Source organism: Perca fluviatilis, chromosome 13 (assembly GCF_010015445.1).
Source record: "Perca fluviatilis chromosome 13, GENO_Pfluv_1.0, whole genome shotgun sequence".
Taxonomy (NCBI): Eukaryota; Metazoa; Chordata; class Actinopteri; order Perciformes; family Percidae; genus Perca; species Perca fluviatilis.
This window is the reverse complement of record NC_053124.1, coordinates 14,466,719-14,491,637: the sequence shown is the minus strand read 5'-3', so window position 1 is coordinate 14,491,637 and position 24,919 is coordinate 14,466,719. Positions and strand designations below refer to the sequence as shown.

General features: G+C 41.9%; 3 protein-coding genes across 5 annotated transcripts; 1 reads left to right on the top strand and 2 right to left on the bottom strand.

The window, feature by feature from the left end:
• Nucleotides 1-750: 750 nt before the first annotated feature.
• On the top strand, nucleotides 751-10,768 carry LOC120571029 (WAS/WASL-interacting protein family member 3-like). The gene is given in 9 exon segments (XM_039819723.1): nucleotides 751-1,059; nucleotides 3,283-3,380; nucleotides 4,773-4,908; nucleotides 6,188-6,349; nucleotides 6,471-6,880; nucleotides 6,883-7,198; nucleotides 8,088-8,225; nucleotides 9,398-9,502; nucleotides 9,589-10,768. Coding segments are annotated over 8 exon segments (1,389 nt in total). The 5' UTR covers nucleotides 751-1,059; nucleotides 3,283-3,299; the 3' UTR covers nucleotides 9,630-10,768.
• A 239-nt stretch (nucleotides 10,769-11,007) lies between these two features.
• On the bottom strand, nucleotides 11,008-15,903 carry LOC120571032 (peptidyl-prolyl cis-trans isomerase FKBP14-like). Its single transcript, XM_039819727.1, has 4 exons — nucleotides 15,569-15,903; nucleotides 13,847-13,998; nucleotides 12,739-12,866; nucleotides 11,008-12,169 (listed from the first exon to the last, which is right to left on the bottom strand). The coding sequence occupies exons 1-4, from the start codon at nucleotides 15,757-15,759 to the stop codon at nucleotides 12,011-12,013; spliced, it is 630 nt and encodes a 209-aa protein (XP_039675661.1). The 5' UTR covers nucleotides 15,760-15,903; the 3' UTR covers nucleotides 11,008-12,010.
• Nucleotides 15,904-15,989: 86 nt separating this feature from the next.
• LOC120571030 (acetylcholinesterase collagenic tail peptide-like) lies at nucleotides 15,990-24,695 on the bottom strand. 3 transcript variants are annotated; one of them, XM_039819724.1, is made up of 18 exons: nucleotides 24,299-24,695; nucleotides 23,488-23,602; nucleotides 23,277-23,386; nucleotides 23,033-23,146; nucleotides 22,744-22,788; nucleotides 22,557-22,583; nucleotides 21,282-21,353; nucleotides 21,130-21,192; nucleotides 21,012-21,038; nucleotides 20,876-20,920; nucleotides 20,506-20,541; nucleotides 20,353-20,433; nucleotides 19,828-19,924; nucleotides 19,559-19,698; nucleotides 19,323-19,442; nucleotides 18,205-18,334; nucleotides 17,389-17,491; nucleotides 15,990-16,802 (listed from the first exon to the last, which is right to left on the bottom strand). In XM_039819724.1, exons 2-18 carry the CDS (start codon nucleotides 23,582-23,584, stop codon nucleotides 16,733-16,735), a joined length of 1,377 nt encoding a protein of 458 aa, XP_039675658.1. In that variant the 5' UTR covers nucleotides 23,585-23,602; nucleotides 24,299-24,695; the 3' UTR covers nucleotides 15,990-16,732. The 3 variants fall into 3 exon arrangements, with proteins under 3 accessions (XP_039675658.1, XP_039675660.1, XP_039675659.1); XM_039819726.1 differs by having other exon boundaries at nucleotides 23,033-23,143; XM_039819725.1 differs by lacking the exon at nucleotides 24,299-24,695 and having other exon boundaries at nucleotides 23,488-24,266.
• Between the last annotated feature and the right edge of the window lie 224 nt (nucleotides 24,696-24,919).

The following is a 24,919-nucleotide window of genomic DNA, read 5'->3' as shown; positions in this document are numbered from 1 at the left end:
CTTAATATATGCTGTCCTGTCACTTAAAGGGAGGAGCACGCCTGTGTCACAGCATTCCTCTGTCACAGCATTCCTCTGTCACTGTTGACGTTTGAGGTGTGTGTGTGTGTGTGTGTGTGTGTGTGTGTGTGTGTGTGTGTGTGTGTGTGTGTGTGTGTGTATGTGTGTGTGTGTGTGTGTGTGTGTGTGTACAGTATCTGCAGCATTCATGTTTATGTAACATCAATTATGGCTACAAAATCCCTTTATGACTTTCATATGTAATGCATTAACATCATCTAGTTATCTCACATTAGCTCAAGAGTGAAGCAGTAATCTGCAGTAGGCTATGTGAAGCATGTTATTTAATACAGACCATATACACATATAATACAGTCTATGATACAGACACATTTGATTAAGGATGACTTGCAATGTCATATTTCCAACACAAGGGGGCGAAAATGTGCAGCCGAAAATAGAGTTGAATAGAACTAAAATATTCTGAGTTGAAAAACAATCCATCGAGTAATCTTGTTACAGAAAAGTCACGGGTGCAGACTTCTTCCCCTCTCAGTCCGAAGTTCTCATGCATAGCTACACAATCTTTATTTTATTCCACACAGGTGTATATATATCAAGGTGAGGGAAAGTCTGTTGGCAACTTCAGCATGAATTGAGTCGATGATGATACCGGGCCAAGTGTCCGCCTCTCTCTCTCTCTCTTTCTCTCTCTCTCCCCCCCTCATTGGTCCCGTGTTGAGCGTGGGGCGGTGAGGTGTGGCCTCCTGCGCTGCGCTCACAAGGGAATAAACAACCATAGCCAGAAAGAGACCACTGTTTACGACCACTATCGCATGTTTTGACACCAATGTGAAGTCAAAATGAAAAGATTCTGCAACTTTTTGCAACGTTTCTTCAAGGTGTAGTTATTGGCAGCCCAAACGCCAGATAAGCTACATGGTGTCCTCATTCGACTATAAATAACGCTATTGGGCGCGCACTATGAGGTCAGTGTGCTGTGGTCCATCTCACTGAAGCTTTCTCTGCAAACAGGTGGACTTCGGATATTTCGCAAAGGTGAGGATGCTTCTGTCTATTATTAATGCACACCACTTATATGTGACAGGTGGTTATTCTTATTCCTGTAAAACTGCCTGATGAGGGTGAAACAAGAACTGTGTGTAGCAGATGAGCTGTGCTTGTTCAGGCACCTTGTCTTTTCTGTTTTAGTGGTGTGGAGAAATCCAAGGTACATTTTTGTTTCCAGCAGTCAACTTTAAATTAAATACTTCCTCATTGTTTAGTGCCCAGAGACCCACTGCTGTAAAATCCACCATTTATTTTTCCTAAAAAATATGTTTTCTTTTTGCTTTCCCTTCTCACATTTAATGGAGACAAAATACAGCAATGAACATTAACTATTGCTTTCACACCAAAAAAGGTTTTAAATATTATATGAATGGATGCTTTATTTTGGCTTGCATTATAATGAACAAAGCATGACAATTTGTGTGAATAATTGATGAAAACATTATTATACATGTTTAAACCAATCAATTTCACACGGTATAACAAATATATTATGGGGTATGTATCAATAAAAAATAAAAAATACATATTATTTTGTTGTTAAACTCATTCACAGACAAAAAAAGTACAATATGTTATAGTGTTGTTGCTTATGTTTAAGTTCAGTTAACTCCCTGTATTATTATTATTATTATAAAACTCCAATAATAGAAATCAAATTGACTTTTTAGAATTTGAGTGGGGTAGTGCAGCATAAAAAGTACTGTCAACAGCAATTCCAGACATAGAGCACATGAAAATCCATTGCATTTAACCATGAACTGTGGAGACAGGTCTGGCTGTGCGAGACTAGGGTCTCTGAGACCCAAAACAGAACATTATAGCTGCACCCTCCCTTCCTCTCGCTGATTCATACAATAAAGATGCAGTGCTAGGCCTATGTCATATCCTCAAGTAAGTTAGGACAACCTCGGCTGGGTTTCCATGGTCTCAATTGTTTTGCATGTCTTTCACAAGTTTAGAAATCCCTTGTTTAGGCTACAGCAGCTGTCACTTCCAGCATGCTTGTGTGCGTACCATAAGATCTTCTTTGCTTCAGGAAGAACGAGACGTACTACAGGTCAAAGAAAAACAGCTGGTGTGAGAGGTGCATTTCCACTCAGTATCCCACCTGTTCCTTTTGAGCTCAGCTAACCAGTGTCCAGCTTTGTCCCCTTTAAAGACCTACACTGGCAGTGTCACAGAGGCTGCTTGACACAGATATGGAGATAGAAATAGCAACGACAGGACAGTCTGCCAGTTGGAAGGCATGACTTGTACACACACGCGCACACATACGTACGCACGCACACGGATGCACGCACATGCACGCACACACACGCAAAAAAAAAACACACACACACACACACACACACACACACACACACACACACACACACACACACACACAGACGGACAAAGAGAAGAGGGACACATACATAAGAGATTCAACAAATACAGGTTCTGTTCTGTCTTTTATTAAATTGCTTAGGAGGAGCATGTGCAAATTCCCCAGAGAATCAAATGTGCACAAACCTCTGGCTGTTTTCAGTCTTTCACAGCCATGCAAGACAGCTCGTCCAGAATATATGATGTCAAGACAGTTGTGTGGAGGTCTCAGTGACTGTCACAGTGGATCATTTACTAGCTGATTTGGCCAACAACACGGTGACATAATCCTGGACACGAGCTGTTCCTGGAAAGTTGCTGTTTGGCCACCGGTGCTTATCACTTTGATTACTGAACCAGTTGCTCTTGATGACAGAACCACAAGACATCCTGTTACATGTTCAGTATAATCTGGAGGAAAAAAAGCATGCAGAAGCATTTTCCTGTGGAGTTTCCTGAATGTGTTTTACTGCAGTGAAGGCCTTTGGTTACTAAGCGACTGAAGGGTAGGGGTCCATTACTTTTCACACAACACTCTCCATTGTTCCTCTCCCAAGTACCGCCACAGGGCATTGTGGAAAGAAGAGTAGGACAGGGCCGGGTGGGGGGGGGATGTGTCAGATTTCTCTAGAGAGGATGGAGCACTAGCTGTTTCCTGTTTTGCGATGTACGCTGGTGAAAGCTCTTCCTGTTCAGGGAGGAGGCTAGGAGGTCATCAAATGTGCCACTTTACATAGTATCAGCTTCTGACATGGAGGACAACAAGTCCTATATGGTGGTCAGTGGCTGCAGGGCATGAATAGCATGGCAACTGTGTTACAAAGTGTGCATTGTCTTGTGCAGGTATCTGAGGCATCAGCATGCCAGTCCCCCCTCCTCCCCCTCCACCTCCTCTGGCTCCCCCACCACCACCACCACCGCCCAACGCTGCCCTGCCAAAGGTAAGACTGTCTTTCTCTAGTCTATATCCACCACGTTCCACTACTGGGATTGCTCCGTTGCCAACCGAAAATTCCGTCGGATTTGACCCTTGTCGGCCAGATGTCCGTTACCTTCTGCTTTCTTTGTGTCGGAATTTTAAACTCCGGTCGATTTGTGAGGACTGAGTTTTCTGTTGCACGACTCAAACAACTTTTGAACGTACACGTGTTCCACCATAACGAGTTCCTTCCTGAGGCTGTTTTGCAGCGGCACCGGGGCTCCGTGCAGCTCTTAATAGTGCCTCCCATGACGATTGTGATTGGTTTAAAGAAATGCCAATAAACCAGAGCACGTTTTTTTTTCCAATCTCTCCCAAGGTCTGGCAATGCGAGACTAGTCTTTCTCTAACTCTCTCTCATGCAATTGCAAACACTCCCTCGTGTCCTTCTCACTGACCATCAACCCTCACCTGTAGGTTATTTGCATTATTGATTGAGGTAATGCACACACACACACACACACACACACACACACACACACACACACACACACACACACACACACACACACACACACACACACACACACACACACAGGCGGGAAGACAGCAGGCTCTCAGTAGCAAAAGAGTGTTATGTTTCCATACCAGGCGCTCAGTATCCTCATGTTAAATGAGTCGCCGCTGCCAGCAAACAAGGCCACACTGCAGAGTGACATTGATAAACTGAAGTCACGGTGCTTCTCATCTCTCTATTACATAACATAGCTAAAGACGATCCTCTCCCCTCCTGTTTCTCTTCTTCTTCCCTCACCTTTAATGAGTTCCTCTTCTTCCTCCCTGAACCCTTTGCTGAATGCTTTCACTGCACCTTCATCCTTTTTTTTTTCGTTTTTTCTGTTGGTCAAAAAGAGCTAAGGTGAAGTTGAGGAGATGGCGATACAGAAGTTCCATACATTTGTTCTCACCCACCGTAATGTAAATAGATCACATCAAATAAAACCTAAAAATCTTTATCCTTCATGTTTTAACCTGTTATTTTTTTTGTATTCAATGTTAATAACAAAGAAAGAAGTTAAGAAATGAAATGAAAAATAAATTCCCAGAGTCCAAGGTGATGTCTTCAAATATTTTGCTTTGTCCGATCAGCACTCCAAAACTTCCAAAATATTCAATTTACAACAATACAAAACAGAAAAGCACCAAATGGAGCCTCTTCATGCCATAATTTATTAATTAATTCAAAATAGTCTGTTCTTCACTTGGTGTCCTGAAGTGTACCATGAGACAGAACACATATATGGTAAAACACTGGTCACTGTTACATAAAAGGTTGTTTTTGTCTGTATGTGTGTGTGTGTGTGTGTGTGTGTGTGTGTGTGTGTGTGTGTGTGTGTGTGTGTGTGTGTGACAGTGTCCATCAGAGCCTCCTAAGTTCAAGTCTGGTGGAGGAGGTGGTGGAAGGAATGCCCTGTTGGCCGACATCCAAAAAGGAGCCAGACTAAAGAAAGTCACACAGGTCAATGACCGCAGCGCTCCTGCCGTCGATAGTAAGATCAGAATCCTTACTGTGCTACTAATTTGCACACGGACATGCTCAGCCTGCATTAAGACACTAAATGATTCTCACTCTGGTGTCACCGACTATGTCGAGTAATTCTCACAGTGGAGATAGAGGAATGGGGTTTAAGGGTGTGTTGTTTTTTTTGATTAGATAGTGTGATGTATAAGGGTAAAAAGAGAGAAGGGAAAAAAATGTTAGTGGAGAAGGTAGTATGTGTAGTTCATTGGGAGTATGTTGTTTCTCTTTGACCTATATATGAGCATAGACACACAGAGACACACACACACACACACACACACACACACACACACACACACACACACACACACACACACACACACACACACACACACACACACACACACACACAAGTGGACACTTCAGGAAGGAACGCACATCAGATAAGGATGCAGCCAGAATGGAAAACTACTACAGAATATACAGTGGCAAACACAATAGACAAGACATACTCTGTATCCACAGTATACCATAACATTTATAAAAATGTCTACGTATCTTATCATGTTTTTAGTACAGTATTTTTAAGTCTGTGTGCATTTGACTGTATGTTTTGTCTGCATGGTTACAATATACATTTCTCTAAACTTTTAGCTGCAAAGGACAATCAATGTAACATTAAAACAGAGTAATTGTTAAAAAGTTCAGACAGAAACATGTACTTTATACATGTTTGCCACTCTGATAATGGCCATCCTGCCCAACCAGAAAGCTATCTCATTGACAGAGACAAAAACACATCTTCCCTTTGAAAAAAAAAACAAACTCAGAAAATATTGCATAGTTGAAATATGGATGTCAGTTTATCATATAATATGTTAACGATACGTTCATTCAGTTATACGAGGAATTAACTTAACTACATGTGGCCATTGGCCAGTAAATAGTACCTAAGAGTAGCTTTGTGTGTTACATGTATGGAGCCAGGACAGTTGAAACAGACCGCTCTGTTTTGCGTTGGGAAAGGTGTGTAGTTAGCCCTCAGGAGATGGGAGGTGCAAAAGGTTACTGTTTACTCATGTTCCTGTCTGAACTATTGCGTCTTTTTGTTGTCTTATCAGAAAATTTCCACAACTATTAAACCTACTGAGAAAAGACAATGTTAAACAATAACCTTATGTGTGAATGCATGTATGTATTTGTTAATGAACATGTGATAAATATATAATGATTAAAAACACCAAATGGGCACTGGTGTCATTGGTATTAATCATTTGTAATGTATGTGTACATGTCTTGTTACTCAGAGCCCAAGGCTAGCCCTGGAGATGTATGCAGCAGTGTTGGTGCTTCTCAGGGCTCATCAGGAGGGATGGCACCCATGGCACCCTCTTTGGGTGGGCTCTTTGCTGGAGGGTTCCCCACTCTCAGGCCTACAGGACAAAGAGACTTAGCAGGCAAGACTTCAGGTTAGTGCCAAATGTCTTGCTCTGACTAAATCTATATATTATTATATATATTAACCATCCAAATGACTCCTCTTGTGTGTGTGTGTGTGTGTGTGTGTGTGTGTGTGTGTGTTTGTTGAAGTGTCCCGATCGAGCTCCTCAGCCTGCCTGAAGCCTCTGTGGAACCCCCCCACGCCAGCAGACACCGGCAGCGTGTCTGAGCCTCCCAGGACGGGGGAGGTCCGAGGCTCCGTCCACCGTCCGCCCGCTCCCTCGTCCTCTGCTCCTTCCTCCCCCTCTCACTGCAGCAAGCACCTGCCTTCTTTCCCTGCATCTTCTCCCCCTCCTCCGCCTCCACCCGCCCCTCCCTCTGCTCCTCCCCCGCCTCTCCCACCTCAAGCCTTCCAGGACCGGCCGGCCAACAGGCCTCCTCCGCCTCTCCCCTCCTGTCCTCCTCCTCCACCTCCTCCATCCCAAGTCACCAAGCCCACCTGGCTCCCCATCCAGCACTCCTACCACACCTCCATCTCCCAGCCCTCTACTCCTCCTCCTCCCCCCCCCCTCCTCCTCCACCTTTCCAACCTCCCTCTGCTGTTCCAGGGGACCGCTCCTCAGGGTGCTTCTACACTCCACCCCCAGTCCACTCTGAACCTTCTAGGTTCCCCATCCTGCGGGACAGCCCACTGGGACCTCCTCCCCCACCTCCTCCTCCCCCCCTCCCAGCTTCTTACACCCCCAGCTGCCCATCCACCCTCCCCCCTCCACCACCCAAGGTGGCCGCAGTGCCCTCCCCAGCTATGCGCTCTCTGCCTCCCTCGTACCCCTGCAACGCCCCCACCCGACGGCCACCTGCTGTGCCCAGAAGTGCAGGTAGGTGGATACCAAGAAGAGGAATAGTCTTTTCTGTTGAGCTGTTGCAAGGTAGATAAAAAAAGAACCTCCTGTCATATTTGTTTGGAGTGCACTTTCCAAGGCAGTGGTTATATGAGATGATGTTCACTCATGTTAAAACACAATGTAGAGTCATAAGCAATGCTAGTAAAATGGAGCCAATGGACAGTAAGAAACGATGACGTAAAGATAATGTATTAGATGTATAAGAGAAAGATTGCCCATTTTAAGGCAGTGGTTTTTTGTTTGTTTTTTCCATTTCATTTACAAGTTAGATAGGAAGACACCCTAAAACAGTAGTTCTAAATCTGAGGTGTTTGGGAACCCTACAAGGGTGTCACAAGTTACAGTAAATCTAAGGTGTTCCGAGATGATATTCAGGACAGGAGGGAAGAATTGGTTTTGTTACACAAAAATGAAATCAATTTATTTTCTTTATCTAATCATTGCTTTGCTTTTGTGAAATGCTGTTTTCTGATAGTTTCATGTCCGTAGAAATGGTTTAAATAAGTCTACACCGAAAAGATGAAAAACTAAACTCTTTGGTGGAACTGTTGTGAGTAGACATCGCTGTGTTTTTAACAGGTCACAGATGTCCAAATATATAAATGTACATTTTACAACATATGATTCAACAACGATCAATGTTTATGGGGAATATTTGTTGTAATTGTTACAACAAATGGGATTAGGGTTAGGTACATTTGTTGTGTAACTCTTTATTTTCTAAACAGCATTTACAAATCAATGTTTTTTTTCTCAGAGAGAAAAAAGTGTGAATATGGTGATGTATTTGACATGTTGCACATTTTATTGCTGATGTCTGACACCCCTCTGACTCCTCTGCTCTTGCCACCCATGGTAACAGGTGTGGGTCGGCTGGCTCCTCCTCCAGCTCCCCCAGCACGATCCCCCTCTACCGAGCTGACCAGCCGCATTCCTCCACCACCGCCACCACCTCCCCTGCCTCCATCAAGTCTCAGGAATGGACACCTGCACAACCTGGGTCAGTGTAGCTTATATATATATATATATATTTATATATATATATATATATATCCATATATGACATTTTAGAATATGTTTAAGGCCTTTAGGGGATTTTCATATCAAGAGTGACTTCAAATGAGAGAAATAAAATGTTTCATTGTATTACATTTTATTTATTTAATTCTTTCAAATTGTTCTTATCTCTTTAGTTATTTCCCACATCATCCTTCAAAGTAAATCGGAACTTTTATGTATTTTACAAAAATAATAAGTGTTTCCTATTGATGATGATATACATCCCTGCATGTGGAGAATATGGACTGCTGTGTTTAAAGAAATGATAGGCTAATTATTGCTTGTGGAATATACTTATATAGTATTTTGTTTTCATGTCTGCTTTTATTGTATGTGCATTTCTATCTTGTTGTAAATTTGGGTATGATAGGAGCACTGTAATTAAATAGGATTTTATCAATGAAAAAATGTAATTCTCAGAGTGAAAGAACTGTAGAGGAAAGGAGACTCGACAAGGGTTGCTTTTGAGAAAAGGACATACGTTTATTTTTGAAGAGGCAGATTGAATAACCTTGTATTTGAAAATGAGGACAAAATGGCAGCCTTTAATTGCATCTTTACTGTATGTACAGTACAGGCCAAAAGTTTGGACACACCTTCTCATTCAATGCGTTTCCTTTTTATTTTCATGACTATTTACATTGTAGATTCTCACTGAAGGCATCAAAACTATGAATGAACACATATGGAATTATGTACTTAACAAAAAGTGTGAAATAACTGAAAACATGTCTTATATTTTAGATTCTTCAAAGTAGCCACCCTTTGCTTTTTTATGAATAAGGGAAAAAATTCCACTAATTAACCCTGACAAAGCACACCTGTGAAGTGAAAACCATTTCAGGTGACTACCTCATGAAGCTCATTGAGAAAACACCAAGGGTTTGCAGAGTTATCAAAAAAAGCAAAGGGTGGCTACTTTGAGGAATCTAAAATATAAGACATGTTTTCAGTTATTTCACACTTTTTTGTTAAGTACATAATTCCATATGTGTTCATTCATAGTTGTGATGCCTTCAGTGAGAATCTACAATGTAAATAGTCATGAAAATAAAGAAACACATTGAATGAGAAGGTGTGTCCAAACTTTTGCCCTGTACTGTATACTACCAGCAGATGATTTTGAATCCAAGTTCCAGTTCCACCCCGTAGAGGACTTCCCCCCTCCCGATGAATTCAAGCCTTTCCCTCGGATCTACCCCAGCAAAGAAAACAGAGGTACAACCACAGTACACTCGTTATTTCTCAACTTGTTTACCCATGACTTCAATATCATCTATCTTCCTCTTTCTCCTCTCTTATAGGCAACCCCAAACCACCTGGGATAAGGACACATCTAAGATGAGTCAAGGCTCCCCCCCCCCCGCACCCACACACGTGTGTGTGTATTTACATTGTGTGTATTTTTACACACGCACGCACGCACGCACGCACGCACGCACGCACGCACGCACGCCCGCACACACACACACACACACACTCACTTATCAGGCAGTTAGACTTAATTTTCATCCTCCTCCTCATGACAGCTCATGACAATGACATAACTGCCATGGGCTTATTTTGATGCAGGCTGTGTGTGTGTTGTTTGTGTTGAGTGTATTTTGTGTGTGTGTGTGTGTGTGTGTGTGTGTTAAACAGGGTCCCGCCTTATTCTGACTATGTGACCTCTGACCTATTCCAGTGTGGAATGTTTTGAATGTGTGTGAGGAGGAGGACTCTCCCTACATACAGACTCTATACACACACACACACACACACATATACACACCCTCCAGGACAGTGTCTTCCAGCAGCTATATTTAACACAACTCTTGACACAGTTTGTAAGCATTTCAGTTTCTACAGTATATAACGAATAGAATATTTTGATTTTATGTCATGATCTGTCCCTTTTATAGAGTAGCACTTTTGAAAGTCTGTATTTAACTCAGAAACATTCTTAAACGCACAGAAAGTGAAGCGCTTTTATAGATACAAACTGTGGTCAGCAACAACAACCGTACAAGAAGAAGCTCCTAGTACTGTATACATGTTTGACAAAATGCTCCAACAATAATTTAAATTTTCAATGTTCAAGCAGGACAACCCTCCCTAGAAGTCATCTGTTTTGGGGAATTCAATGACCTATGTGATCACCGTTAGCAGGGAAACCTCATCTTAAACTCAATGTGAAAAACAATTACAGGTTCATAAATCCTTGCACATACAGTGGTGCTCCTCTGTGTTATTGTTTTTATAAGTAAAATATGCATCCATAAAAGTGCAAAGAGAATATACTGAGAATGATATATCTTAGAATGATGGGAATGCATCTGTTTTAAGTTACATTGTTATGAATAGATAATGGAAGAGGTTTAGAGTTTCCTTTCTTACTGTATTAACCAATACTAACACATGTGAAGACATTGCCACCTGCTGGTTCAATGTGTAAAGTATTATAAGTTGTGACCACCAAATAAACCACAGTATTTTGTTTAAAAAGTTCACTTTATTGTTCACATTGGTTGTAAAAATACATTAAAACTGCCTTGTCTTGATGAATTTGCATTAAGGAACCCTGGAGCTATGGAAACTGGACAGTCTAGATTCTAGTCGGCACTGTGTGAACAGTTTCTGGTTTAAGGCTTGTGTGTGCAGTGTCTCAAAACAGCCTCCAGCACACTGTTAAAAAAAAAAGAAAAATAGCACTTTATCCCACTTCACCCTGTCAGACAAGGGTCAAAGTTCTGTGAATTTTTATTTAATTAAAAATCAGAATGAGATTCCATGGAAGTTGCAGAGCAGGGCTGAACAATATATCCTTTCTGCATTGACATTTGAGTGTACACATGTGCAAACAGGTGTCTCTAATAACGTCAATGCTGGCTGCATTCCATTTGGGTTTACCAGTGCCAGGTCCTGAGTACGGTGTATGCTGGCTTACTGGGAGCACTTACAGAAAATTAAACTGAGCAATTCTTGGTTACACCTGCTTTTCCTGCTATGTCAAGTCATCATGTCTGCCATGGAAAACTAATGATCACTGTGGTCCTTTAAAAAATACACATTCTGAATAGAAATTAAAAATATCAAAGTTGGCATTGTCATGACTTAACTCAAATACACACAAACTAATCAATATGATAACACTTAAGCCTGATTTAATGACAATCTATATTATCTGAGGTCGACTGATTCGTTTACCATACAGAGAAAAAAAAGAAGCAAAAGCACTTTCTTTCCTAATGGACCCACAAAAGGTAAACTACATTGATCTGGTAACATTTTGTAAAGGAAATCAACACTGGATTTCCATTAAGGGGAATTTCACAGCCAAACTTGGCAACCGTAATCTACTTACATTGCCTGCCCACAGGATGCACTGCCACTAAAAGCATTTGCTCAGCGTCTGTTACCTCTGATATTAGTGACAATGATAACTGCATAACATTTAAATCCTTAAAACATTGTGGGGAGAGTAGAATGGGCTCTTGCAGAAGTAAACACAAAAATGAAAAGTAAAAAACATCAGTGAAACAAACCCGTTGGCTCAGAGCTCACCACACGGCTCTACACAGGAGGAGTTTCCATGTCAAGCACAAGACAAACACAGTGCTTCTATTAAAATGAATTACTTTTCATGCTGACAATAAAAATAAAAAAATAAAAGTATTTCCACCAAAAATCAATGACAACTGGAAGATACTATGGGCAAGTGAGTGGTTCATGGGACTGGAAGAGAATTCAAAGTTCATCGTGTTTGTAAGTAAACTCTCTGGACGATATGAAGCCGTCTTTGTTCTCGTCCTCTTTGGCAAAGATGTCCTCCACCATGTTCTCGTGTAGAGTGTCGTTGGGAGCGTAGCCATGACGCTCAAACTCTTTCCTCAGATACACTTTCACCTGGTAGATTGAGTGAGGGCAGGGCGATCGGTGAGACAGGTTGAGAAGAAAAAAAAACAAAAAACAACTTGTGCACTGTGCGGAAACTAATCAAATTCCAGTTACATCCTTACAGTGCCGGGTTTACAACACAGTCAACACATCAGATACTGCCGTTGTTGTTTTGACAAATTGGCAGTAGTGTTTAACTCCAAATTACTGAGTAGATTCAATAATATACCTTCCATTTACCTTACCTACTGTAAAACATTATAGCTGCACAGCACTTGTATTTTTAGGATATTACTTTATATCTTATTTCTAATCGATTTTTAATTATTGACAGTTGGCCCTGTTGGTCTGTTTCAACTAAAATTATATGAGGGGTCATGAGGTGATTAACCAATTAGGAAAGGAAATAGAGAATTTGACCAAAATAATCACAATCTGAGAGGGGAATTCCTCCTGGGCTTCTGGATAGGCACTGCTTAGCTTTATAGGGTCATAAGCCAAAAAGGTTGGGAATTTGTGTATCATAAGAGGTGATGGGTAATTAAGTTTTCTGAAGTGTTTGAAATCCTTGTGTATACCTCATGCTTGGAGAGCCTCCAGTCATCGTTGAGGTCCATCTCCTGGAAGGACTCGTGTGACCTCGGCCCATTTCTGATCTCAAGCACCTCGATGACGAAGGTCAGTGTGCTTTCAGGTGGGATCTTACCTGAGCAGACAACACCACAGGGCAAGAGGTCAGCTAAAAACTGAGACTGGCTATCACCTGAGGTTTCTGTAAGCATGCTTCAGTATGAAAAAAAACAATTGGTTTGGTTAGTGCTGCAGTAGTCTCGCATTTGGCTAGTCCACACAGCATTCCGGTATGGAACAACGTGCTCTGGTTTATTGGCATTTCTTTAAACCAATCACAATCGTCTTGGGAGGCGCTAAGAGCCGCACGGAGCCTCGGTGCCGCTGCAAAATAGCCTCGGGAAAGAACTTGTTTTGGTGGAACGTGTACGTTCAAAGGTTGTTTTAGTTGTGCAACAGAAAACTCAGAGTGGACAGATAGTCTAGCTAGCTGTCTGGATTTACCCTGCAGAGATCTGAGGAGCAGTTAACCATAGTTCTCTTAAAAATTGTTTAAAATCCCAACACAAAGAAAGCGGAAGGTAACAGACATCCGGCGGAATTTCCAGCGGCACCTGAACAATCCCGGAAGTGGAACGCCGTGGATATGGACTAGTGCTGAAGAAATGATACCCCTTGTAACACATTTCAATTTAAAAATGTTAACTTGTGAGTAAATAAGTTTGAAACCATGTTGAAAGTGTTTGAGAAACAAACCTAGGTTGCATTATTAGTCTTATTATTAATCATCAGGTTGTTGTTATCCGGGCAAAAGTTAGTTCGGCACAGAGGAGATAGATGTTATTGGTTAGAGTGGTGTGTGCTTACCAGGACAAAGCAAAGTATTGTTCACATGCTCCATGTTGAGAAAAAGTGGACTAATAGTGCTGAATGAAACCTTCATTCAGCATGGGAGTCCTAGAGAGCCATTCAAAACAAGACAAACAAGTATAATATACATACATACATGCATGCATAATGTACATAATATTACACACTTTGTAAAACCTCAAGCACTTTTATCAAGACTAGCATCATGCAGTAAAGTTTGCATGCATGTGGCCACAGCTACACTACCTTTTCCTTCCTTCCCATAGGCCAGAGCTGGAGGTATGATGAGTTTCCTCTTCTCTCCAGAGCACATGTCCTGCAGGCCTTTATCCCAGCCTTTGATCACTTCTCTGATGCCCAGTGTAAACCACACTGCCTGTTTGTCACCTTCGGTCCGACTGGTGGACATACACAGACATAGAGTGGAATGTTACAGGTCTGAAAAGGGAAGGACTGTGAGAAGGGCCTGGCAGTACAGTTTTATGGGATTATTTCCTGGCAGAAACTTGTCATTTCTTTCTGTGATTATTATTATTATTATTATTATTATTATTATTATTATTATTATTATTATTATTAGTCAATGAGTTCTGAGATTAATTGCAATCTGAGGAAAAAAAATGGATAAAGTGAGGAGAAAAATCAAGAATTCTTACTTACTTTGTTCACATTAATGATGTTGAATCTCAGAAATGAAATGGTTGGTTCACCAAAATTACCAAAACATATTTTCTCATTCGAATCACAATAAACAACCAATATTACCTCAATTATGTCTATTGTGATATGTATTGTATTGTTTGTGGTGCTTTAAGACCTTAACCCTTGTGTGGTCCTTCGGGTCCCAGTGACCCGAAGGACCACACAAGGATTATGTACTTCCCTTTAATTTGTTGAGAATTGCTCTCTAAACCCTGTTTCTTGTAAAGTAAGTAAGTAAGTAAAGTTTATTTCTAGAACACATTTAAACACAGTTTAAGCTGACCAAAATGCTGTACAAACAAGAACTAAGGTGCTGTATTAACCCTTGTTTAGAGAGCAATTCTCAACAAAGTAAAGGGAAGTACATAATCCTTGTGTTGTCCTTCGGGTCACTGGGACCCGAAGGACAACACAAGGGTTAAGTATGAAATGCAGTGATTTGCTGGCCTCTCGGGTGGAAAGTTTCAAGCCTGTTTGACTTCTGACCCTACAGTGAGTTCACCTGTACATTACTGCAGCTAAACCACTGGAAGGCAGCAAAGGTAAGATTTTTTTAGAGGGTGTCAAGAAGAAAAAATTGAAGCAAACTGCCCACACTCCGCAGGGTAATTCACAGTCACCAACATGACTGTAAACAGCTTTCATTGGGACTTTTTCTTCAGTAGAACAAAACTAATTTCCAGTGAAAATAAAATAAAATTATTCACAGCTAGGTGTGTGGGGAACACGGTTTTTGTTCAGATGTTGCTTTAGTGTTTTTCAAATGCCACTTTTCTTCTTCCACTTTTGTGATTAAATTTAGCACAAAAAAAAAAAAAACTTTAGCACATCAAATCAAACCACTAAGAGAAAATATGTATTCTTATAATTTGGCTGAACTGACCCTTTAAAAATGTTTTATCACGTGACCCCTAATAGATATAGGCGTCACCAAGGAGATTTAACACGCGTGCACTTGGAATGGAGTAGTAACCATAGACTGTATACCATTAGCATTATACAGTCTATGGTAGTAACCCGGTAAAAACAAACAAAACCCCCCCAAAAAACTAGCATTTAAAAGTTTTAATAACAAATGTGTTATAAAAAGCCGTTTATTAAAAGAGGAGTGATTACAGCAAATTGCTTCCACTAACCGCAGTGAGCGAGGCGGTAACATCCCGCTGTAACTACCAGGAGTAATGTAGGGAAACTTCTTTAAACTCAGTCCAACTTGAAAGAACAATAATAAGACGATATCGTGTCAGCCATTAAGCATAGCGTTACCTGTCATGAAACATGGTCCCATTCTCAAAGTATCCCTGATGATGTACCAGCAGTATGTCTCCGTACTTTGATTGTCGGTGACAGAGAAAAGGTCTGTGCAGGACTTCTATGTTCACCTCAGCTTCAGGCAGCTTCCCCCCGCTGACAGACAGCAGAGAGGAGCAGAGGCAGCTCAGCACGGTCAGCAGCATGCTGCCACGTTCAAACCTTCCGAAGAAAAAGCCCGACAAAACAGCTGACTAAAATGTTTGAGAAAGTTTTGAGAACCAGCAGCGATGCGCGTGAAGTTGCTCCTCTACGTGGCAGTGACGTTTCATCATACGTGTTGTCGCAGGAAGTTTGCTTTTGATTGGTTTCCTGAACAAAAAGAAAACGCCCACAAATGCTCCCTGACAGATCCCCTTTGGAGAACTCTGACGCGTTGGCCTGATGTCTTTTATTAGCGTACAGTGTTTAATGAACATTACAGTCATGCAGGTAGATTATCCACTAATCAAATTTGACTAAATTCATTTCATAGTCATTTTGTAACTGATCAGTTTCTTCATGCTGCTGCAATAACCACAGGTATTCTTGTTGCAGTATGACATTCGTTCAAGAGGGCCACACTTTGACTAGTACGTTTACAGCACGGGGTAAAGCAGTCCGCTGTGTTCTGGTACATATTTACATGCAATATCACAGCATTGCTTTTCATAAATACATATTTTTCTAAAACATTGCACAGGAATAAATACATTTACACAATCCTGATTTGCATACTACAGTATATATAGTATCAATAACATAAGTGCCTCTTTTGTAAAAAAAGGCTTTTTTTTTCTTACAAAAGAAGTTCAGAATACAGCTTATTTTTGCATTAACAGTCAGCAAGTCATACACATTGTAACTATTTCATATGATACAATCATTAAATCATTAAAATGTTCCACAGCATCACCTGTGTCCATAACAGTGCTGGAGCCGATGTAGTAACAGTAACAGGAAGCTGCTCCCTGAGGCCAGTGATAGAATTAAACCTCCAGGGGAGAGACAGTCGATTCAAAGCTGACTCCCGTGACTTCTCATGGCTCAGAGCAGCCAGTGATTTTTTTAAGGGGCAAGACTCTGAAATGTAACCCCAGTGATCACAAAGAGCAACTGCAAAGTTGCAATATTTCTAGTTCAGGTGAAATACTTGCAACCAGTGGAATCAATGAGGCAAGATTCGGTGCATCTGAGCTGCCCAAAGGACCTGCAGAAGACATGGAAAATTATTTTTAAGAAGTGCAACTGATTGCTCTATGTGCATACTTATATTTACACTCAGTACCTTATGCAGCACACCTCCAAATTTCAGCTATTTTGCTCTTTATTAAAGGAATAGTTCAAAATGTAGGGAACTACGCTTATTTGCTTTCTTGCAGAGAGCTTGATGAGAAGACAAACACCCCTCTCAAAGCTAACAGTGGTATCCGTCTTCGCAAATCTCAAGCAAGAAAGTGAGTATGTACATTTCCCCAAAATGTTGAACTATTTCTTTAAGCATAAGTTTAAAGCATGCAGAGTTGTGTGATTTAGGCATCTAAAACATTGTACAGTAAGTGGTGCCAGGATAATGCACCTTCATGTCTGAATGGTTTCACAGAAAAAGTTCATTCAAATGACCTTTACAATCCTTAGATGGGTGCAGTATAAATGGGCTGCTGACTAAAAAGGAACTGCATTGTGCTACCTTGGCATAGAAGATATTTAATTAATAGCAAAGTGTTCCCAAATAAATGGACATTGAGTGTACGGTATGTTTCTGTATGCACGCTGAATGCTGTCAGTGAACATACCCAGGAAGATAGGATTTGCAGGTCTGATAACCAAAGTCCTTTCCATCACACTCCTCAATGCCGTCATGTTGGTAGCCATCTCCGCAGTAGGCCCACTTACAGTCTGAAGTGATGAAAGGAAAGGAGATGAGTTGAATGTAGTGGCAGAGTTAGGAGAGAGCAAGGGAGGGAAGGGGGAGAGAAGACGTTACTCATTGCTTTGGCACTGCTGTGTGTTTCAGTGATGCCAATACAGCATTTTGCTGCTAATTTAATTGAACAGAGCAGAAGAGAGAAGTGAGAGGATGGCAGGGTGAGATTAATGAAAGATCAAGGAAAGGTTTCACAGTGCGTACTGCTTTTATCCTCTGTCATGTGGGTGCAGACTCTGTGGTGCACTGGAGCTCTGCAGGGCATCTCTTGAGCAGCTGGGTATGCATGCATGCAGCAAAAAGCCTAACCTTTATATTTGAAGATTTGTTTTTTCCCACTAACATAAACAATTTTTTGTTTTTTTTATTTAATTTTGTTGCCATTTTTAGTCCTTTATTTCCGACAGGACAGCTTAGACCTGAAATGGGAGAGAGAAGGGGAATAACATGCAGCAAAGGGCTGCAGCCTCCGAGCCTCCATACATGGGCGCGCATGCTCCACCAGGCGAGCCACCCAGGCGCCCACATAAATCATTATTTATCTTAATTCTTGTTACACTGTATTTCATTACCTAAAGGGGTATTAGAATAACTGTCTATAGATCATTTTTACCTTTTTCTTTACCTCTACATTACTGGGCATGTGTGCACGTATTCAATTGAGCAAGAGATGCATGTAACTCACTGAGACAAGCATCGGTGACAATCTGGTTTCCATCATCACACTCCTCTCCGTGCTGGGCCTGCACCTTTCCGTCCCCACACACACCGACTCTGTCCGGGACTTTTTCTGTGGACTGGAAGGGCTGGAAGGGCTAGACAAGAAAACAAACGCTAATTTGACATTTCAGGCAATAAGAAAATCTTAGCTTTATTGTCAATAAAAAATAAGGCTAGGCTTTATTAGGTGGAAAAGTGAATGTTTTATGTAACCTGGTACATACAGTAGATGTCAACCAAATGTAGCCCAGTTTGACCAAAGAAATCTTAACTCAAGGTCTACTTATTAGCTTTTTCCACCACTTTTCAACTACATCTCATGGTCTTTCTCAGCAGATGGAATTTGTTCAGTTCATGCAATACATGGATATACATAGATGTTGTGACAGCAACCAGTGCCATCTCTACGACAACTGCTAAGCGAACTCCATCCGCTCGGGAAGACTGTGGGAAAGCTAGTAAGTGGACCTTGAGTTGAGATTTATAATTTTTTGTCAAACTATGTTTCTAAGGGTCAAAAATAAAACTTTCACGCTCAAATGTGGTCCAGTTTTAGCTTAGAGCAGATATATTCAAGAGGGGGTCCTCAGAGTTAGTGCAGGGGGGCCTCCATATTATGTCTAAAAAATAATGTTTTGGAAGTTTGTTTTTTCAAAAATGTAAATGTCTGAAAAGATACATTAAAATAATTCTTACATTTTAATAGCAAGGATAAATTGGCCTATTTGTGAAGAAAAAAACCCATTTAATTTACACATTGGAGATAAGCTTACTATAGGTAAGGTAGCCATACAGTTAAGCTTAAGGATTCACAGCCATTCATTTTCATCCATCCGGCCCAGTTTAATGCAACTCAATTTTATACATTAGGCTACATGTAGTTGGGGGTCTCCCTTTCAGCTAAGGAGTCCTTGGCCTAAAGACGTTGAAGATCTCTGGCCTAGAGGCATAGACGTGAGCTGTAAATGATGAATTATGTGCTCATTGGCTTCTGTTTGAAAAACAATGTCACTGGTTATTTAAAAATCTGTAGTTTTACAGCTCAGTGTTGCAATTACAGTACACAACACTAATAGTCGTCACCTGTATGGGCTTCCATCCCTCTTTATCTTTGAAGTAGAGCAACCTCTGATCCTTCCTGAATGCTATTGCATTGTCTAGACGTACACGGTCCATCTCCTCCTCACCGTTTACCACAAATATCTGCACAGACATATACAGGAGAAAGTGAAAGCTGATGAGAAATAATTGATTCAGTTTGAACATGGATTCAGTTTGGATAGTTATATTGTAAGGAAGCCGTTTGAGTTGGGTCTTACTGCAGGGACTTTATTGAGGCCGCCCCGTTGAGTGTAGCTTCCAAAAGGAGCATTATTTGCACCAAGAGTGGAATCACAGTCACAGCGACCTGCTGGACCTGGAGGACCCTTCTCTCCCTTTTCCCCGACTAGATAGAGACCTGGAAAACCACAACAATGTATGACAAATATGAGGGTTTAACACACACACACAAACACCTACTTTGATATTATACATCATAGACTGTAATTTGAGGCTGATGTCTGAGTGAACGTGTGAGTTACTGTACCTGAGGCGGGTGGACCAGGTGGCCCTGGATGGCCGTTTGGACCTGGGGGTCCTTGGGGGCCCATGACTCCTGGGGCTCCAGTGTGGCCCTTCATGCCCTGTGCAAGCCAGGCAACATCCCATTAGAAATCACACACACACACACACACACACGCACACACACACGCACGCACGCACACGCACACACACACACACACACACACACACACACACACACACACACACACACACACACACACACACAGAAGGGGACCTACATGCCACTGCCACTTTGTGCATAGCTGTGATAATCTAGTCCATGGAAAAACAAATGTGTGTGTGTTTGTGTGCATATATGAATGTGTAAACTGATGCCAAAGACACCGAAGCCTCTATGGAAGTCTATACTTAGAGCTGGAAGTATAACTTGAGTGACTGAATTAGCCAGTGAGAGAATGTCTGAGAGGAAGAGCAGAGTATCAGCGCACCACACCAGGATTAAGTGATGCTTCCAGGATGTGCATCATTCTTCCTCGTCTTTCCTCACCTGTTTGCCTCTCTTCCCAGGCCGTCCAGTAGGCCCTCTTTTCCCTACGACTCCTGGCTCTCCCTTTGGTCCCTGCTCACCCTGGGAAAGGAGTTGAGTAATAATTAGTTTAAATAAGATTCATTACTATCCTCATTATTGAATCATTCTTACCTTCTGTCCAAGCATCCCAGGCAAACCAATGGAACCCTGCATAGAGACGAAATGAGAGCTTGATGTGAGAAAAGTCATTATCTCAGCAGAGCAGGCACTCATAAAATGTGTAATGTTAATTGAATCTGTCTCTGAGCTTGAAATGTCGGGACGTGAAAGAACCACTTTGGAATTTAACCAGTAATTGAACAAACTATTGTAGAGTTTTTCACTGCCTAGTCAAATGATGAGGTCCAATATAACACAGCATGAGGTAAAGTGTTCATAGTCAAAGCCAAGCATAAATGGGCTTTAAAGAGTTACACAACACAGCATTTTCCAAAGCAATTTAAGCATCTACAATAAAAGAAAAAGACATTTCTCCACCAACCTTATCGCCTTTTGGTCCTGCTGCTCCAGGGTCACCATAGCTGCCCTTTTAAAAAAAGAGAGAAAAATTAAATGGAGGATTTAATAGTTTTGTAGTTAAAAAACGTATGCACTGTGAGAATTTATTCGGAATTTACCTTATCTCCTTTATAACCGGGCAAACCCTAAAAAGATTAATGAGGAATAAAACAGCAGATATGATAGTCAATAAAAAATACATAATTGTGTGTATGATGCAGTAAAGAGGTGACTAACCTTTGGCCCTGGTGGTCCCCTCAGTCCTGGTAATCCCATGAGTCCTGGGTCCCCTTTCTCACCCTTAAGAAAAACCATACATACGTGAGGGTTCATTTTGTTTTTGTGATATATACATTCGTGTAAAACCTCAAGACAGTACAGAGACTTACCTGGGGTCCCTCTGGACCACGCCATCCTGGTAGCCCTGGTTTCCCTGGGAGACCTGGAGCTCCTGTACGACCCTATACACAAACACAATCAGTGCCAGCACTTATGCAAACTAATGATACATTTTCTGACCCCTTTTGCTGAAAAAGTGACAGGAAGCAGTCTCTTGCTTTAAATTGCTTGAAGGAGGATTTCTTTTTGAGTGTTACTGTTATAGTCGGATCTTCAACAGCAGGACATTTTAACCTTGTTCTCTTAAATAAAATCTTACTTGCATTTTGATTTAATACATTACTTAAACAGGCTTGGGTTTACATGCTGGACTATTCTTTGACTAGTTTAGTGACTTCCTGGAGTCTCTGCTCATTGCATGCCATCTTCTCATCTAACATCGGGAAGAAAGCAAATAGGTGTATGTTCCAAAGTGTCAAGCTCGTCCTTTAAATTTGGACTGATTTCTGCTTTTGTACTTTGCTATATATGCTGATGATCTGCAACTTTAAAAAATAAGACAAATAAGCATGTCAAAACTGACCTCCTATGGCTTCCAAGTCGGACATGACAGAGGATAAAACCTTTAACAATGCCACTGAGATTGGCTAATTAGTGGACAGGAATAACGGTTTATTCGATTGTGCGCTATCGCCAGTTCCCTGCAAGCAGGTGACTCAGATGTGTTAAACAACCGCCTCCACTTCTCTGTGACACCTGGACGAGTCTCCCAGAGCTGCTGCCATGCTAGCAGCGTGCTCTCATTTAGTTGCCTGTCATTAAAACAGCAGCCTGTTGAGACCCCATGGACATGCTGCTGTGTGGAGTGATTTATCACGGAGACCAAAAGCACTTAGGGAGATTAAAGTGCAGAAGTGGAGTGCTGGAGAGCCTGGATCAGCAAGACTGAGGTCCAGTATGAGGGCTAATGGAGCCAGGCCAAGGAAAGGAGGAGAGAGAGAGAAGGTAAAAGCAGAGGGAAAGGAAAGAAGAGGGGGATGATAGAGAGGTGAGGAGCAGAAGGATGACTGGAGACATCCAGGGATGTGATCAAGCTTTGCTATGTGGCTAAAGCGGCTACTGAGACTAATGTAGCATGACCCATTTAGCAGCTGCTGAAGATATTCTGAGCACATCAATAGACAAATCACATCACAGAGATTGAGGATGCATGGAGGGGACAGCGGAGAGAGAAATCCAGATCCCATTACTCCAAGGACAAGCGAGATGGACCAGAGAGAGATGAGTGAGAGAACACGCCATGCAGGAGGGGAGGAGCGGCTCACCTTTGACCCTGGACGTCCAATTTCTCCCTGGAGGAGGACAAATGAGGTGGGGGGGCAGGGGTGGGGAGATGTAGCACTCATTAGAGCAGAGAGGAACACAAGGACATATGCACAAATACTTCTATAGCAAAATAAATGTAACATATTTCAACCTATAAAAACAAAAACCACTAAAATAGAAACACACCTTCTCCCCTTTTGGTCCTCTTATGCCGGGTAATCCATTGTGACCCTGAACAACGACATCAAATTTATATACAGCACACATATTTTAATAGAGCATGACACATTTGTAGAAAAATCAATACTTTAAAGGTCATTTTGTTTCATTTCCTTTTAACAAATATTCCCATCTACTGTCTTTAAATGGCTACAGCAGGCTGATAGACTTACTATGATTTCATCGGACTGGAAAGTGGCACACGCCCTGATGTAAGGTTTCAAACATATACGTATTTAAAAAAAAAGGACCTTACCTCTGGGCCCCTGGGTCCTGGAGGTCCAGGTAAACACCCAGGTATCACAGTTTTTTGTTTTTCCTGTACTTCTCTTCCAGAAACACTTGGCTCTAACATGCCAATACCATCCTTCTGTCAAACATGCACAAAATCCAACAGAATAGGGTATCAATCAGTGTCCCATACATTGAGCATACAAATGTGTTTAAATGAGATGTATTTGTGCAAGCAGGTGTGTGTGAGTGTGTTTGTGAACACCTACGGTAACGCCCCGCTTCCACTGGTGAGGTGGCGGAGGGAAGAGCGGCGGGGGAGGCGGTGACATGAGACAACAGGGGTCAAACGTTAACGGCTCTTCCAGAAACCTGAGAGCTGAGAGGAAGACAGACGAGGCACAGTGGTGAAAGGTACACGCAACATGTGTTCCTTCTGTTATGTGACACTCAGTCTTACAATTCACTCACACAACTTACCTGAGCGGGCTGAGAGGACGCTGTCCATGTAAGAGTGACGGGCCCACGCAGAACACAGAAGAATGTGGAAGGACACTGCAAGTTTGGCCAGATCCATCCTGACGATTTACTTTCCCTACAGCACACACAAACACATGCACACACACACACACACACTCTATTTCTGCTGAGCTTAATGCAGTTACTGGCAGCTGTCACTTCTCCTTACTCCCAGAGGGTATCTATTTGATCACACCCTTAACCTTAGTCCTCTGAAGTGTCTCTCTCTCTCTCTCTCTCTCTCTCTCTCTCTCTCTCTCTCTCCTTTCCCCCCCTCAAAGCATAATAAACTTGTTGCAGCTCCACACTGCAGCAGATGCGGCCACCGCTGTAATTCCACCTTGCATCAGCCACGTTCAGCCTTGTGCCAGAATTAGAATTAGATGGGTGGCAGGGGGCTGTCACTCAGGCTTATTATGACTTCTGCCACTTTATGACAGAAGTCATAGTAACAGTAGCAGCCTGTAACGGCTGTTACAGGTTCATTCACACAAACATTTCCAGCATACTCATATTTCATAATGGTAGTATGGAGGCAAGAAGATGTTAGAAATCCTAAAAAAAAATGATAACCCCGTGTTGAACCACGTGCAGAAAAAATGCCGCACCTGCTTCAGTCAGTAATTCATAGGCTACCTTCAATAATATGATTTAACATTTTCTATGTTATCTAATTAAACGTACAGAATGCCGTAATGTCCTGATGATCCAGATGCGTTACATAGAAGCAATGTCATCTACATCCATGGCTAATGCACAAGATCCCCCTTACCTTCCACTTGAAATTGTGCCGCACTTGTAGACACGCTGTCTGGCGCTCCTCTAACCTAGATGAAATGCGCTGTGTGCAGCCCCACAGTCTGTGACTCCTCTGGCATTTGGCGTGCTGTAGCCAATCTGGACCGCTAATAAATCTGATCCACTTATCGACCCTCTTCTTTCCCTCCGCCAGTCAATAACAACACAATTGAGGAGGGAGGACCTTTTTTTTTTCTCCCGGCGCTAAATGCCCAGCAGAGGCCACTGAGTGGAGCCAACACAGCGGGGGCAGCTCAGTCTCAGTGGGTCTGGATCAGAGGCTCATTAACTCTTGTCTGGTGTCTTCTGGATCGACTGCAGTGCAGCTGGCCGAATATCTGGGATGGCAACATTTTAAGTCGGCATGCTTACACTCATTTGGCACGTTTGATATCTACAGTGGTGCTGATGCTCTCTTCAGCAGTAAAATGACGCCCTCTGCTGGTTTTAGTTTGTAAAAGCAATAATAGTAAAGTCAATGTTATATTGCACTTCACTCTCCATTATTGACGTATTCCGATGTATGTCGACAACAAAGGTGAAATAAATCTGTTAGGCCTATGTAAATATGTAGATGACTGAATCTGACATCCAC